A 16,482-nucleotide genomic window follows, 5' to 3' on the forward strand; every position below is an offset into this window, starting at 1 on the left:
GTAAATCTGTATGTTAACTACTTAATTAATTTTTTACACTACATGTATGGCACAATATGATCTTAAAAAAAGTACAGCTCCTTGGATTGATGACCGACGACCCGCTGCCCAAATCTGACTTGCTCGATATTAGAGAAAATATTTCCTAGTTCTTCGTCAAATTTGTCACTAAAAAAGGAGGAGATTTTTGCTCACCTCATGAATAAGCATGTTTTGAATTATTGTTTTATGTGTTTTCTGCTAAACATTTACACATGAATTTGAGTTTTTCATGTGATGGATGATTGACATGAGGTGTAGCTCTTTTGTAGATTTTTTTCTAGACAAATGAATGTGTGTAATTGAATACAGAAAGCACGCGTTGGCGAGAATAGAACCGTGTGTGATGACTAAACATCAAAGACAATATGGAACAACGAAACGTGTGTGACAAGACCATACATCGGACCTCACTGGTTGTTTTAAACCATGTGCGATAGCTCCCTATCCCATATATGAGATTCAAATCCGCCGTGTCCAATGCTATATGCAATCTTACTCACAAATTAGAGGACAAACGTGTGCGATGGCATGACCCATTGCAGACTTTTTATACAACACTTTTGCTTCGGTACACCCCCTAAAGACAATGACGGCTAAGATCTGTATATACCCCTTCATAATAGAAGGTAGAATGGTCTTTTCACCCGCACTGATACACAGCATGGATGCATATGTGTGGTGCCCTCAGCTGTTTTTCACTTTCTTTTTAAGTGAAAAAAGACACTTCCTTTTTAAGTGAACATAGAGTGCAGGAAACGTGAACGAACTCAAGAATATGCTTGTGCATATTTACTTTTTCTAGTTTTCTTCTACTTCAGTTCGCGGTCCTATTATGACTATTTCTTTTTTTCCTTTTTTTTCAAAAAATGATCACGCTTATATTTTTTAAAGGTTCGCTTTTTAAAATTTTGTTCATAAAGTACAAATATTTGTATTTTAGAAAATTGTACAGATGTGTCAAAAAATTGTTCTTGTGTTTCAAAGTTGCTCAGAATGTCATAACACGAACATATTTTAAAAAGAGCGAACACAATTTTGAACACGAAATTTTGTTAAAAAACTATGAAATTTGAAATTTCAAGTAAAAATAAGAAAATATGAACAAAAATTTGAAACCAATTTATTTTGAATTTCTGTGCACATTTTTGTATTTTTGTATAAAAATATTAACGTATGATTATTTTAAAATTCCAAATAAATTTTGAAAGCATGAACATTATTTGAAAATGCATGTTGTGTCACGTTCGGCCAGTGTTTTATGGGGTTTTCACCGGGAAAACCCGAAAAATGCATAAAATGTCAGAACTTAATGAAATATATCATGGATTCTTGGGATGGTGATGCTAGTGTGTGGGAAAATTTTGGGTTCATTTTATTGAGGAGAAAAAATACATGCAGATTTGCTCTATTGACCTACCGGAACCATCACCTTTGAACATGATGTGCTTGTTACCATGCATGAAAATGACACCAAATTTTGCCTGCATGTGGGCATGCTCATGGATTGCTTCCATAATGCACAGTTTGAAGGAATTCGGACACCGAACACACATTGTGTCACGTACGGCTAATGTTTTAGGGATTTTTCTCCAGTAAAATCATAGAAAATACATAAAATGACATAAGTCAATGCAATTTATCACAAATGCTTTTCATGGTGATGCTAGTGGGTGCAAAAATTTTGGGTCCATTTTATTGTTGTAAAAAAAGTGCATCCAGACTTGCCCTGCCGGCCTACCCGAACCACCACTTTTGAATATGATGTGCTTCTTATCATGCATGAAATGACACCAAGTTTTACCTGCATGTGGGCATGCTCAAGGAAGACCTCCATGAACAATCTGAAAGAATTGGAACATCGAATGCACGTTGCATCATGTACAGCTAGTGTTTTAGAGTTTTTTTATCGGGAAAACCCTAGAAAATGCAAAACATGTCATAACTCAACGAAATTTATCATGGATTCCTGGCATCGTGATTCTAATGTGTGGAAAACATTTGGGCCCATTTTATTTATGTGAAAAAAATATGCATCCAGACTTGCCCTACTGGCCTACCCGAACCACCACCTTTGAACATGGTGTGCTTTTTGCTATGCATGAGATGACAACAAATTTTGCTAGCATGTGGACATGCACATGGCCGGCCTCCATGTTTGAAGGAGTTCGGACACCTAACGCACGTTGCATCACGTTCGGCTGGTGTTTTATGGGTTTTTCACCAGAAAGCCCATAGGAAATGCATAAAATGCCAGAACCCAATAAAATTTATCACGGATGCTTGGCATGGTGATGCTAGTGTCTAGAAAAAAATTGGGTCTATTTTATTGATGTGAAAAAATGCATCCAGACTTGCCTTACCGGCCTACCCGAACCACCACCTTTGAACATGTTATGCTTCTTGCCAGACATGAAATGCCACCGAATTTTGCGAGCATGTGGGCATGCTCATGGCAGACTTCCATGCAAAATTTGAAGGAATTCAGACAACGGACGCACGTTGCATTGTGCCCGGCTAGTGTTTTAGGGTTTTTCACCTGAAAACCCCTAGAAAATGCATAAGATGTCAGAACTCACTGAAATTTATCATAGATGCTTGGCATGATGATGCTACTGTGTCGGAAAACTTGGGTACATTATATTGATGTGAGCATTTAGAAAAAAGAACAAAAAACAAAAAACAAATACTACAAGAATGAAAAAGAAACAAAAACGAACAATAAACCGGTCGCTGATTGATATATTTTCATTTTTGTTTCTCTATTTAATAGATTTTCAGAAATTTTAAAAGTGTTTGAATTTTATATGTGAGCATGTTTCTGTCTAAACGAACATTTTTATTTAAGCATAAAATAAATAAACAATTTTTCTATTTAATAGATGTTGAGAAATTTGAGCAGTTTTCTATTTAAACGAACAATTTTTTGACATATCTCTATAATTTTTTAAAATGCGAATATTTGTACTTTAGGAACAAAAGTTAGAAGGTGAATATTTTTTTAAAATTCTAAACAAAATTTTATAATTATGAGAATTTTTTTTTGAAAAGGAGTTTGTTTGTCTAGCGCGTGTGGATGAATACGTGCATGATGGTAGGGTTGTCTGGCACCGTGAAGGCGTCGACGGCAAGGTTGGAAAGGTATGTGCGTCAGTACCTCCTTAGAAGACGGATCAGTGGAAGACAACAGTGGCGGCCTCTGAGAGTATGCCGGACTGGTGCGTGACCCAGACTCGCCAATGCGGTTTGGTTGCAGCGTGCGGTTTTAGATGTTAGGCTTTGGTGCGATGTGTGTTTGGTGTTCGGCTCAGACATTCGGTACATGTTCATCAAGTGGATAGAAGTAGCGATAGATGTTGTCAAGGTGGTGGCTTCAAACCTATTTTGATGTATTAAATTGTAAGATCTTTGTGGATAATAAATAGAATGACTACATGCATTGTCCAGATGCAAAGGCTGGGTCATTCTCCTTTAAAAAAAACTGCAGTGGGTTCAACCATCGCACATGATTGAGATTTGAAAACTGACTGACATAAAACCCTATCGCACACGTTTTTCCATATTGTATGCGATGCCCCACCTCCACCCTGTTGCCCAACATCGCAAGGTGACGGTTCGACCCAATGTGCACTGGTGGCGGATCCTGTATCCCAGTCCAACAAACTACCACTATAAAACCAAACCCCACTGCAATGCAAGTATCATTAAATCAGTGCGCTAATTTGTGCGTGAGAGAGAAGAGAGTGACTCTTTTATAAGTGCTTTGATCTTTGCATTCTCCGAGACCAACCAACAGCAATGGCGGCGAGTGGCAGCGACGTCAATGCGAGCTACAACATCAAGCATCTGCTCAAGAGCGACGCCCTGTACAAGTACATCCTGGATACCACGGTGTTCCCCCGAGAGCCGGAGTGCATGCGCGACCTGCGCCTCCTCACCGACAATCACCAGAGGTAATACACACGTACCATATATATACAGAATTACTGCTAGGGTCGTCACCTCAGTCAAATTCATATTGGCCGGCCGGTGCTTCCAGTGGCATCATGCAGTCAACGCCGGAGGAGGCCCAGCTGCTGCAGCTGCTGATCAAGATAGCGGGGGCCAGGAACACGATCGAGGTCGGCGTGTTCACGGGCTACTCGCTCCTCGCCACCGCACTAGTGCTGCCGGAGGACGGCAAGGTGGTGGCCATCGACGTCAACCGGAAAGACTTCGAGCTCGGCCTCCCCTTCATCCAGAAGGCCGGCGTGGCGCACAAGGTGGACTTCCGCGAGGGCAAGGCGCTCGACCACCTCGACGAGCTCCTCGCCGCCGACCCCTTGGCTCAGTACGACTTCGCGTTTGTGGATGCCGACAAGCAGAACTACGGGCGGTACCATGAGCAGCTGATGCGGCTGGTCCGCGTCGGCGGCACCATCGTCTACGACAACACGCTCTGGGGCGGCACTGTGGCCGGCGTCGCCGTGCCTTCGTTAGACGTCCTGCCCGGCGTTGTTGTGGACGGTGTCCTCGCGTCCATCGCCGAGTTCCTCAAGGGCTTCAACGCCGAGCTCGCCGCTGACCCGCGCGTCGACGTCTGCCAGATAGCCGTGGGAGACGGCCTCACTATCTGCCGCCGCCTCGTCTGAATAGTACCATGATCCCGCCGGCTGGCAGGATCTGCTCCGTCGCCTGTGTCCAACCCCTGGACGCAGCTTCTACTCATGATTTGATTCGATAAGAACTTGTGATGTACTATGTGCTTTCCATGCTGTGTGATTTCATTCAATAAGTCCCACAATACTCCCTCTGTCCCATAATATTAGACGTTATTACATCCAGTATGTGCCATATTGGATGTAGTTATTAATGTCTTATGTTATTTTATGGGATGGAGAGAGTATTTGTTTCACGGATAGTTTAAGATTTTATTTCAATATATAAGATGTGTTGATATGATTATGTCTCCTGGCATGATATTGTTGTTAGTCAAACGTGATATTTATATGTGAGGTAGACACTAGACCGGTAAGTGATGTGCAGCTGCAACCCGTTGACAACATGAGGTTTCCAGGAGAGATAGGGATGTCAAAGGAGGGGATAGGAAAACAACTTATTTTCATGATGTGTCCAGCTAGAGGAGGAGAAAGACCTATATCCGCTCCCTATATGGCCCCAATGGTCATGTCACTCAAATCAATGAAATTCTAGGGGTTTTGTTTAAATCTTAATTTCCTAAGTACAGAGGAGAAAGTCCAAGATTTAGAAAATGAGCTCCTCTAGGCCCTTTTCATTGCTAGAATTATTAGCTGCCAGAAGTTAGTTACCTTCCAAACCATTCGTCCTCAAATAACTATACACAACCGACAACGACGGCGTAACTACCAATCACGAAATACCCAACAAGAGAAATTTTAAGATGCTAGTTCTTACCCCTTAAGTGGTAAAAGAAAAATTCGATCCTAGCGATCCAAGTCAAGTTAAATTTGACTACATATAGATGGTAAGTATAGCAGATTGAAAGGAAATATTTTGACATATTTTATGTCCACACTTTCCAAATATAGAGATTTTTATGTGCACTATATATGTTTGGTTCATTGTACAATATACAACACACATATGCATTTATTTCCAAATATGATTATTTTTTCGTTCATTGCGACAAGTTTGTGCAACAGATATACTTGGTCAATTTTATCCAAAAATGTCCAATTTTTTTTGTTACTCTTATGACATGCATGTGATACGAAAGTCTCAAAAAGGTACAAACCCATTTTCCAAAATATATTATCCAATGGTTGTATGTTTAGGAGGACAGTTGTACCACCATGCTCACTAAAGTTCAAATCCTAGACTTGACATTGGTAACTAGAATTTATTCAGGACTTCGGGCGTTGTGCGTTCAATGGGAGGAGACGTTCCCGTCGATTACGAAGGCGTTTGTGGCGGCTTTGTCAATCTCAAGATGAGCATATGTGCGTGTGTATGAGCATCTGCATCTATACTGTTTTCAAAAAATTCTGCACAGAAATTGGTAAATATATATATATTCCTTATTTGGTAGAGTGCAAAGACCATTTTAATCCTAGATAATTTTCTGTAGCATCTTACTTCCTAGGACGTAATACTAATAATACCACTAGACTAACAAGACTAGACGGCTCATATCATCGGGGACAATCTTAAAAGTTTTGATCCATTTATGTTGAGGCTTGCAATAATAATTTCAGAAAAGGTACATCCAGGTCTATGAGCAGGCAACGTCCAAACCACTAGCTTAGCTTATGGTTTACCCGGACTCTTCTGCAACCATGTCGCCTGCACTATGCATGGTGGACTGGAGGGTGGCTTGCCTGAAGGCTCTGAACCACCGCTGCTGCTTCTCTGATGTAGTCGTCGCGATCATGACCTGCTTGCTTCTCTTCGTGCCCTGCACGTTGCTGCAGGATGTCGCCGTCGCAGGCCACTGACACCTCTACTGCTGCACAGGTGAAGATAGGCTGAGCAGCAATCTGAAACACTGCAACAAGACACATCATTGCCATCACTACGGTGGCCATGATCCCTCTCAAGATTGGCGTCCTCTATTCTTCGACTGCAACCGTGTTGTCTGGTCTACATCCAATCCAACAGTGATTGCTGCTCGCTTGACCGTGACACCTTCATGGCCATCGCTCCTCTACCATTCAGGCATTCACCGTCTGGCTGTCGATTGTGTTAGGTTTAGCACACTGACCCATTTTGCATTAAAATATCACGGATTCCTTCCCGTGCCAAATATCAAGTCATTTTTCAAATGGCAGGCTATCAAGAAAATAAATATAATTTGATCATGGAGAGTAGCACTCAATTGGTCGAAAAGGATAAGAAACCAATTATTTGGTCGGCGTGCCCGTGCTGGTGACGGCCGTCTTCTGAGGCCGGCGAGCGCGGGCGGCGCGACCTGGCTCAGGCGTACAGGTGGACTTGGCGGGTGCGTTGCGGCTGCTGGTCGGCGGGCTGGCCTCGTCTCGCCGGTGTGCAAGGGTTGGGCCGTGGTTGCCGCGATTCATGCCGATCCGGCTCATCTGGATCTGAATCTGGGTGGGTTGATGGAGGTCGGCCCATGGATAGGGTCGGCCGGCGGCATGCTGGATCGGGGCGGCGTGGGGGCCTGCTGCCGTGATAATATAGATGGCGGTCCTCATGCTCCTCTCGCATCACGGCAACATCCTGCATGATCGGTCTTCCTTGATCTGGCCATTGACGTGTTCCGGAACTGCTATCGGAGATCTTGCCCAAGATATCTGGATCGAATAAAATTCGGCCGTGCACGCTATTTCAACCTACAAGGTTTCATGTGGGCGTGACGCAAAGCTCTGTTGTTTGTTGACACCATGGGACATGTCGGCTTCTCGATTTCTATGGTGTAGACAGCTATGGAGAAGGTCATGGTGGCTGAGATCGGATGATCAGTTAGACGGACGGGGCGTTTGAGGCGATGGAGTCAGCTAGGTGTTTGCTAACTCTCAGGAGTAGCAGTGTCAAGTGGGGCGGCAGCACTGGAGGAATTCATTTTTGGTGGTGCTCCTCGGGTACCGAGCCGAGACTTTCAGGCTGAAAACCTAAGATCTTGGATCGGGCAACGACGGCGCTCGTGCATTGTTTCCTTCTTGGAGGTGCTGCTTTTGGAAACCTTTCATGTTTTCCGGGTGTTGTATTTGGTGGTGGTTTGTGTGTGGCTGCTGAGAGGAGTCGATCGAGGCCTTTATTTTTTATTTTTTCTTTGGCTGTGTGCATCGTGGATGTCTTCGTGACGAGGAAAAGGATCCCTTCGAAAGAATTGACCGAGGAGCCGTATGAGGTGAAAATATCTTGTAGATGTAAAGGCCGGGTGTAATTGGTATCTTCGCGATATTAATATATTCCCTTTTTAAAAAAGTATTTATACAATATATAAATATTTTTCAAAAATTTCATGTACATTTTCCATAATGTTATCAGCATTTTTTATGAATTATGCAAATATTCTATTACATTGTATAAACATGTTTTGAGTGCATGGTGAATGATTTTTCAAATATAAGGAAAACAATTTTCCATTTTAGAAATATAAGTAAAAGAAAATTATGAAAAAAAAAACATGCGCTGGACGGCTCATTTAGGAAGCGCCTATGACAAGCGCCATCATTCAGGTATAGCCTTCTCCTGAAGTTGTCCTGATGCCCATGTGCAGTAAGGCCTTCAACGGCTTTGGGTTTTTTTTTTCAAATCTAAGAAAAACAAGATATAAAAGGTTGAAACAGTTTCGAAACATACTTGGAAATAAAAACTATGTACTGACTCACCTTCTGAGGAAGTATATCAAATTTAAGAACAGTGTATAGCAAAAAGAAAGCATACATTACCCAATGTACACAAATTAAGACATTGTGGCACACGTGGTATCCTGAAATTTTCCGTTAGTTGCGAAAAACTATATCCGTGAGTTATAACACCTAGATATTCATGAAATTCAACGGTCTGCAAGAACAAAAGTATTGAAATGTCAGTATTTGAGAACGAACCAGAAATAGGCAGTAATAATGCATCAAATACTGATATGAATAGTTTACCTGTGCTAAAACTCCACGCCTGCACTGGTGGCCAATTATTTGGCATGGGCTAACTTGGGATCCACCTCTTGTGGGGACAAGGGCTTCGTTGGTAGAAGTCGATGGTGGAGTGAGCGCTAGCTTGTGGATGAGTGATTACGATGACGCTTGGTGATGACCTCGGTTATCTTTTTCTTCTTTGTGACGTTTTATAGCTTCGCATGGGTGGCCAGGTCGACCAGCACTGTGTGGGCTGTTGTGATGGTTTTAGCCCGGTTTTCTATATATTAACCAGGAAACTTTCTTCTTCTTTCTTTAATGAATCGCCATCCTTCGGGTCTGACTTTATAACTGACAGATAACTCCATCTGTATTATGTTCTTTAAGTTCACCCAGCCCTGAAATAAAATTAAAGCAAGTAAGGAAAGGATGTACTTAAAAACTAACTGCAGTTTATCGATTTGGACATCTAACTTAGAAACACATAAATGTAGTATAGCTGGATCCAATTATATATATGAAAGGTTAATTGTACTTAAATGGCACTAAAACAGCATCATGAAAATATTGGCAAATAAAAACCACAAAGAGCAAGTTAATCATACATCATTCGATTGATCAACTAAGTTCAAATGTCTGGTTGTTAGTCAAAACAAACAGACCATGCATATTGTTGTTGTTTTTTTTCAAGAAAATTGTGCATGCTGTTTTTTGGAAGCATTAGCATTAGAGAATTGAAAACATTTGCAGTGGATGAGTTTCTATATCCATCACACTAATATGGACATGAATTTCTTTTTTTGCACCTTAGAATGAAAATCTTAAGGAGTAATTTTTCTTACATGTCCAACCTAGGATATCACAATGCTCATAACAAAGCTAACCACGTGTTCCATACAACCTTAAGATCAAACTATGTAAAAAGATAGAACTTTGATCTCTTTGCTTGATTTAACATTTTCCTATAGTTAAGATCCAGTAACATGTGGCGACTACTTCTCCTATTTGTAACTATCGGAATCGACCAGTTAGGCGAGTGCAGGAAACATTGTCGATTTTTTTTGTTAGATCTCAGTCAAGAGGCCATAATAAACCTAGCGCTAGGGAAATTAATCTGGAAAGTTACGACAATCGGCATAGACATATCGGCAAAGTTTACAACAATTTACAAACAGGATCACATGTGTCCCACCTCGCCGCTCTTGATCGCAAGGTGTTGGTGTGCCCACCTATGACAAATATTTTTGGGCCAACGCTCGGCCAAGTTTTAGGCCACTAGTATTGTTCGCCTTTGCCGATTTTTTTCCACGACACTCGATGAACTTGTTTAAACTTGATTTTTTCTTCGGATGTGGTATAAATTTTTGGTGGAGTCATTAGCATAAAAATCAGTTGCAATCCAACTTTTACACAAAGGCTGGTTGAGGCTCAGACTCAACCATTTGTTTGAACATTTAATTAAATTTGAAGTCTTTTTGTGGAGATGTGTAATTTTCTTGTGGACCTCAATTTTAATTTTTTCCAGATCGAACAATCCAATGTTTTATATAATAATCCCCCTTCCTGCCTTTTTCTCCCCAATTTCGTACTTCAATGTACATGCTTCTCCAATTGGCCATAATTTGTTGTTGTAGCAGTAAAAGTACTTCAGAAGGAGTCCAATTTTTACATCCCTTGAGATTTCATAGGTTGATCACTATTTTATTTTGAAATTGACATTGTCAACATTTTAGGGTGTGTTTGGTTGCGTAGCTCAGATGGGCTATAACTAAACTAGCCTAGCTAGCCTAGGTTGGCTTTGGTAGCCTTGTCATATGTTGCACATTTGGATGCATTGTTTTTGCCGTCAGTTACGTGTGGTTCTTTTGTGTACCTTATTTTTTTGCGCAGGGCCGTTTGCCGTTGAGGGCGAGCAGATTCGGCTCTCCCTGCTGGGAAAGGTTTCGTTGACCGAGTGAGGCTACTGGCCCTAAGAAGCCAGATTATTTTGTCGACCCCATATGGTGGTCTTTACCCAGCAAGGCTATAATGTTTTCAATATATGAGTCCTTTTTTGCAAAAAAAAGTGTTTTTAAGATCAATAGTAGATTTTCTCCCTCTAAAAAAAGTCCGACAAGTAACTTCTGCAAATAATGATCATTGTTTCTTTTGAGAATAATAATTAATGCAATAATTGAAAATAAGCATTGCTGGCATTTTGTTTCGCTAGTTGGTATAGCTGTACTGAAGAGCATGGGTGATATCTGTATGTGATATTTATGGGAAATTTTGTGTGTCGTAGTAAAACTTTTGTGATGTTCCAAAATGTTTTTTTGTCAATATAGTTTTTGTTAGAGCATCTTCAGTCACGTACCTCTAATTCGACCCCTCAAACGCATGCCGACGCGGCCGATCAGTGATCGGGCGTGTCCGTTTTGAGCCCCTACTTTTTCATTCGTGCAGCCACACTTCTCATATTTTTTTTTTCATATGTTGGGTCACTTGCACGTTTTGGTGAAGAATAAGATAGAGAAAGAAAAGAATGAATAAAGAAAGATAAAATGTGGTCCAGGGCGGGGTCGCGTCATACGTGGCAGACTGACCGGACGTGACCGGGCACGTCCGCGAGCCCTTATATCATCCTTGTATTTAAGATGGATATGAAGGGTGCCGGTTAGTCTGGACGTTTGAGACGGATATGAGGGGTCTAATTGGGTCGCGTTTTTATGACCAGTCACTGAGCGGACGGCCTGCCCGGACGTTTGTGATGGATTTGAGGAGTCGGGTTGTAGATGCTCTTAGCGTACATGTTGTGTCTTGGAAAAGAAAAGAAAAATGGTTGGTGGTTGTCACCGGGTGAGGCCAGCTACCACCATCCCTTTCATGCAGGCACCTACCAATCCGTACAGTCTACACATGCTTGTTAGATGCTTGCTATAGGTTTATTAGTAGCTGGTGCTCCCGAACGTTCCGCGTTGTTGATCTACATGCACGTGTGCATGCTCCCTCGATCTAAGAGCAGTGTCGCCTTCTGCTCGTCAATCCGTTTTGAGTCCTTTGGTTTTTATATGGATGGGTAATATTACCTCGGTACCAAAACAATTGTCTTATATTTATTTAGATATGGATGTATCTAATCTAACACTAAGATGTGTCTAGGTATGGATGTACCAGTTTAGACAAATGTAAAACAACTAATTTGGGAGGAGTGAGTACATGCGAAGACAATTAGGAGACTGACACCTAAAGAGTGAGCTAGCATGAGTAACTAAACGAATTACAGCTGGAACGGATGGTTGAAGTTTCGTAATATCCAGTCAGTAAATATATATTGGATGATTGATTCTCCAAGTGTTGCAACAGAAATTGGTTACAACATATTTCAGCGAGATATGCTGGTATGGAACAAAAACATCGGAACTAAATCTGGCCATACATACAATTTATTATATTTAATAATTGTATATTTATAAAATATTTGTTGAACATTAGCATAATACTAGATTGGGAAATATTTCCCATGCATGGTTACTTATTTAAGTGGGACTTTTCTTAGGTAACATGTTTGCATGTTAAGAGAATTTAGTGCCAATCACTTATTTGGTTATACTAGATAATGCCTTGTGCTATGCCACCAAAATTTATTGCTATAAAATTAATGAAAATATAATATAATATATAATAATAATGCCTCTATAAACTTGGTGCAGATCACCTATTTAGTTATGCACACATATTTCAGAGTCAAATATTTAGTATTTCAAAACAGTTATAGCAATATGTTCAAAACAGTGATATCAATAGTTATTCTAGATATTAAAAGACTATTAAAATAAAAAATATGTGAAACTATTTAAATATTGATGTTTCTTTTTCAAAAATATGTGTGTTATGAATTTTTGAAATAGTGAAGGAAATAATTTTTCGAATTATTGAAACACTGTGTTTGTGAAAGTAGTAAAATATGATAATTTTTATTAAAATTAAAATTATTGAGATATTTTTTGATAATTTGTAATTAGTGCAAAATGAAATTTAGATTATTCAAATCTGAATTATGCAACAATTGAAATAATGTGGTTTGTTTTTTCTGAAATATGTGTCATGAATTTGTAAATGTTGGTTATAAATATTTCTAAAAAAGCTACTACCACTTTTTAAAATATGTGAAATATTTCTAGAATAGCTAAATAAGGCTGAAATAATTTTACACATATTTTTTACCTAATGAAATAATGGAAATCAAACTTATGTGTTTTGGGGGCAAATAGTAGTTTGAACTTTTTTTTTACTAGTCACCAAAATATTATTTTTGGCATAGTCACCAAAATATTACTTGAAATAATCATTGTATACTTTAGATATCTTCATTATAGTTGAAATCGTTTTTAGTTAATTTAAACTAATTTACATATTTTAGAAGAGTTGAGTCAACACATACACCCACTCATATGGACGCATGCACGCACGCCTTGGAGCAGGCACATTATCTTGATATTCACAAAGTCACTGCATGCACCTTATAGTCGATGGAAAACCCTGAAATAAATTCAAAAAAATACGAATACCAATGTAAGTATGGGACTTGAATTCGGGTGGTCTGGTTTCACCACAAGGACCACTGCATGCACGCCATCAGTCTGAATGTTTTGTTTGTAAATATTCAGTCGACTTTCTGCGCCGTTCAGTTGGCATACAAGGCAGATCCAAACTCGGTTTTCCAGCGCTAAAACAAAACGACTTGCCGAGGCCTATATAATGAGAGAGAAAGGGATGCTGGGAGAGACGCACTACGGCGGTGCTGCACTGAGACTGAGAGACGAGAGTACACCATGGCGGCGGCGCCGCACGTTGTGGTCGTCGCCTTCCCCTTCGCCTCCCACGCGGTGAAGCTGTTCCGCATAGCACGCGCCCTCGCGGCGGCGGCGCCGGCCGCCACCTTCTCCTTCCTCTGCACCGCCGCGCAGCTACAGGAGCAGCAGAAGAAGAGTACGCTCCTGGGGAACCTGCGCTTCGTGGAGGTCCCGGACGGTTTATCACCGAGCTCGGATGGCGCCCCAGCTGTACCGCCGCCGCACCCTATGGTCCGTCTCAAGCTCTTCATGGCGGCTGCTGAGGCTGGCACGTTAAGGGAGGCGCTGGAGACGGCTCGCGCCTCCGCGGGCGGCGCCAGGGTCACCTGCGTCGTCGGGGACTCGTTCATGTGGATGGCAGCCAAGGCGGCCGCTGAGGTGGAGGCTCCATGGGTTGCCGTCTGGACCGGCGGTCCCAGCGCTCTTCTGGCTCACCTACGCGCTGACGCGCTGCGCGACGACGTCGGAGATAAAGGTACGCACTGCATGGCACGATGGATGATGAATTCAAGCTTAGCATAGGTGTGTAGCTGAATGCTCGAAACAAACAATGGCACTTGCAGCGGCGAGCCGAGCAGACGAGCTGCTAACCTCGCACCCGGGCCTCGGAAGCTACCGCGTCCGGGACCTCCCCAACGGCATCGTCTCCGGCGACATGAACTCGCCGATCGTCTCCTTGTTCCGTCGCATAGCGGAGCACCTTCCACGCGCCGCCACCGCCGTCGCCTTCAACACCTTCCCGGGACTCCTCCCGGATGACCTCACCGCCGCTCTCGCCGCGGAGCTCCCGGAGTGCCTCCCCGTCGGCCCCTTCCATCTTCTCCCATTCCCCGGCAACGACGACACCGTCGAGACCAGCGTCGACCCCCACGGATGCCTCGACTGGCTCGACCGCCACCCCGCCCGTGCCGTCGCGTACGCCAGCTTCGGCACGGTGGTCACTGCCGTGGCAGGAAATCCGGAGGAACTACGCGAGCTCGCAGCCGGGCTGGAGTCCTCCGGCGCGCCGTTCCTCTGGTCGCTGCCGAAGGAGTCCTGGCCGCAGCTCCCGCCGGGGTTCTTGGACCTCGAGCGCGGCAAGGTGGTGCCGTGGGCGCCGCAGGCGGCCGTGCTGCGCCACGCGTCGGTTGGGGCCTTCGTCACGCACGCCGGGTGGGCCTCGGTACTGGAGGGGGTGTCCGCCGGCGTGCCCATGGCATGCCGCCCCTTCTTCACCGACCAGAAGATGAACGCGCAGCTGGTGGCGCGTGTCTGGTGTTTCGGCACGGTCTTGGAGGAGCCCATGACGCGCGAGGCCGTTGCGGAGGCGGTGCCGTCGCTGCTCGCCGGTGATCAGGGCATCCGGATGTGGGAAAAGATGCAACAGATGAGTGGCATGGCGGCCAACGCGTTCGCGCCCGATGGCGGTAGCAGAAAAAACTTAGATAAGCTTGTCAAGCTAGTCTGTGGAGAACTGTGATCTGCCATGTGAGTCTATGGTTCAATATATATGATCGTCTCTTCATCAGTTCCTGGGCCAGTTCTTTTGAGCTATGCTGCCGTGAGAATAAGCTATTGTGGAAATAAGCTCCGGATGAGCTCCTGTGAAAATAAGCTTCAGATAATAAGTCAATGAGTTCTTTTCTGCATGTTTTTTCAGCTTATCTATGGTATAGACAGTGAAAAGTCTGTAATGCCCTTGGATAGTATTGTTGTTCTAATTAAAGGATATCCAGTTATTTTTCATCATTTTGCTGCTCATATGAACATAAATTTGACTTTCAAACACCACAACATGTTATAATCAGACAAAAGCATTACTCATACCGTTGCTGCCCCAAATCACGAGCAATGTGATTACGTCATGGAGAGTGCAAATTTTTGTTTCCTACCTTAGCACTCTAGTTAAAGCAACGTCATGGAAAGCTCCTCCTGTTTCATTTTTTTTGATTTGGTAGCCCACCCCTGATGCATAAGTGATAGGCATTGTTGGTTCCTTGATTTCTAGTGTTTGTGATGCATGGATGGTATGTGATGCCACATTTGTAGTTGAGCTCATTCACATAAGAGAGCAGCTTGCTTACTACTACTAATTCTCTCAATCACATTTATTTCTAGTTTAGTGATGCCTACAACCATTGCTTTTGGTTTGAGCTAAAAAACAATTTGTTATTTGTTATGTCTGCAGTAGCGGAGGGGTTCTTCGGTACAGCAGCAGAAAGAGGACACATGGCTGCATCTACAAGGTTAGCAGTAGCAGCTCGGTAGATGCAGGTACACCGCCATGGGAAGGTTTCCCGTCTCTAATTTCGTTCAATTTGAAAGCCCCCTTGATGCATAAGTGCCGGGCTTTGTTGCTAGGACCAGAGCCTACTACTTCTACTTGTGCCAGTCAGATATGTTTCTAGTCTAGTCATGCCAAGTGTTGCATGAATATTGGATCTGGACAAGTGATTTTTTTTCACATAACTGTTGCTTGAGTTGAGCATGTTTACTTGGGCTGCTCCATTTTATTTATCTTGATGGATTAAACATCACATGTTTCTTTTCTAAGACACAAACATGTCTTATTGTTGAGCTTGTACATCATCACCAATTATTGCTAGTTAACAACTATTGTTGACTTGGCGAGCTGTAAGTCAGATTTGTACTCCAGATTTAATCTTGGATAAAAAGGAAATGCTCATCCTTGTGGGAAAAGATGCAAGATATGCGGGGCTTCATCGATACGGGCAATTACTGGCTAATTACGGACGCCTTCCCACAATCTAAACCTGCCCCCCCCCCCCCCCCCCCCCCCCCCCCCCCCTCTGATTTTCTGGCGTCGTGGGCGATTCATCCAACTGAAACGCAATCCAAACCTGCCATGTTGAATCTGCCCGTGAAACCCCTCTCCATGTGTGTAGCTTTACTCATTTTCACCCACCATTTGCCATATGGTGCACCGGATGAAACGTCTAAGACATAACTATAACTTCTGAATTTATATTTCTGTTTGTCAGTTGTCACCATCTAATCCAATATTTTATATTCTTTGGACAAACCTATTCATAATTGCCAGGGCAAAATTGCAT

At 42.8% G+C, this 16,482-nt stretch overlaps 2 protein-coding genes across 2 annotated transcripts; both read left to right on the forward strand.

Moving 5' to 3' along the window:
• Positions 1 to 3,724: 3,724 nt before the first annotated feature.
• On the forward strand, positions 3,725 to 4,918 carry LOC109747993 (tricin synthase 1). Its single transcript, XM_020307046.4, has 2 exons — positions 3,725 to 3,992; positions 4,079 to 4,918. The coding sequence occupies exons 1-2, from the start codon at positions 3,838 to 3,840 to the stop codon at positions 4,668 to 4,670; spliced, it is 747 nt and encodes a 248-aa protein (XP_020162635.1). The 5' UTR covers positions 3,725 to 3,837; the 3' UTR covers positions 4,671 to 4,918.
• Positions 4,919 to 13,338: 8,420 nt separating this feature from the next.
• LOC109747997 (anthocyanidin 3-O-glucosyltransferase) lies at positions 13,339 to 15,053 on the forward strand. Its single transcript, XM_020307052.4, has 2 exons — positions 13,339 to 13,904; positions 13,993 to 15,053. The coding sequence occupies exons 1-2, from the start codon at positions 13,409 to 13,411 to the stop codon at positions 14,886 to 14,888; spliced, it is 1,392 nt and encodes a 463-aa protein (XP_020162641.1). The 5' UTR covers positions 13,339 to 13,408; the 3' UTR covers positions 14,889 to 15,053.
• Positions 15,054 to 16,482: the final 1,429 nt, after the last annotated feature.

This window comes from Aegilops tauschii, chromosome 1 (genome assembly GCF_002575655.3).
Source record: "Aegilops tauschii subsp. strangulata cultivar AL8/78 chromosome 1, Aet v6.0, whole genome shotgun sequence".
In the NCBI taxonomy this organism is placed as follows: Eukaryota; Viridiplantae; Streptophyta; class Magnoliopsida; order Poales; family Poaceae; genus Aegilops; species Aegilops tauschii.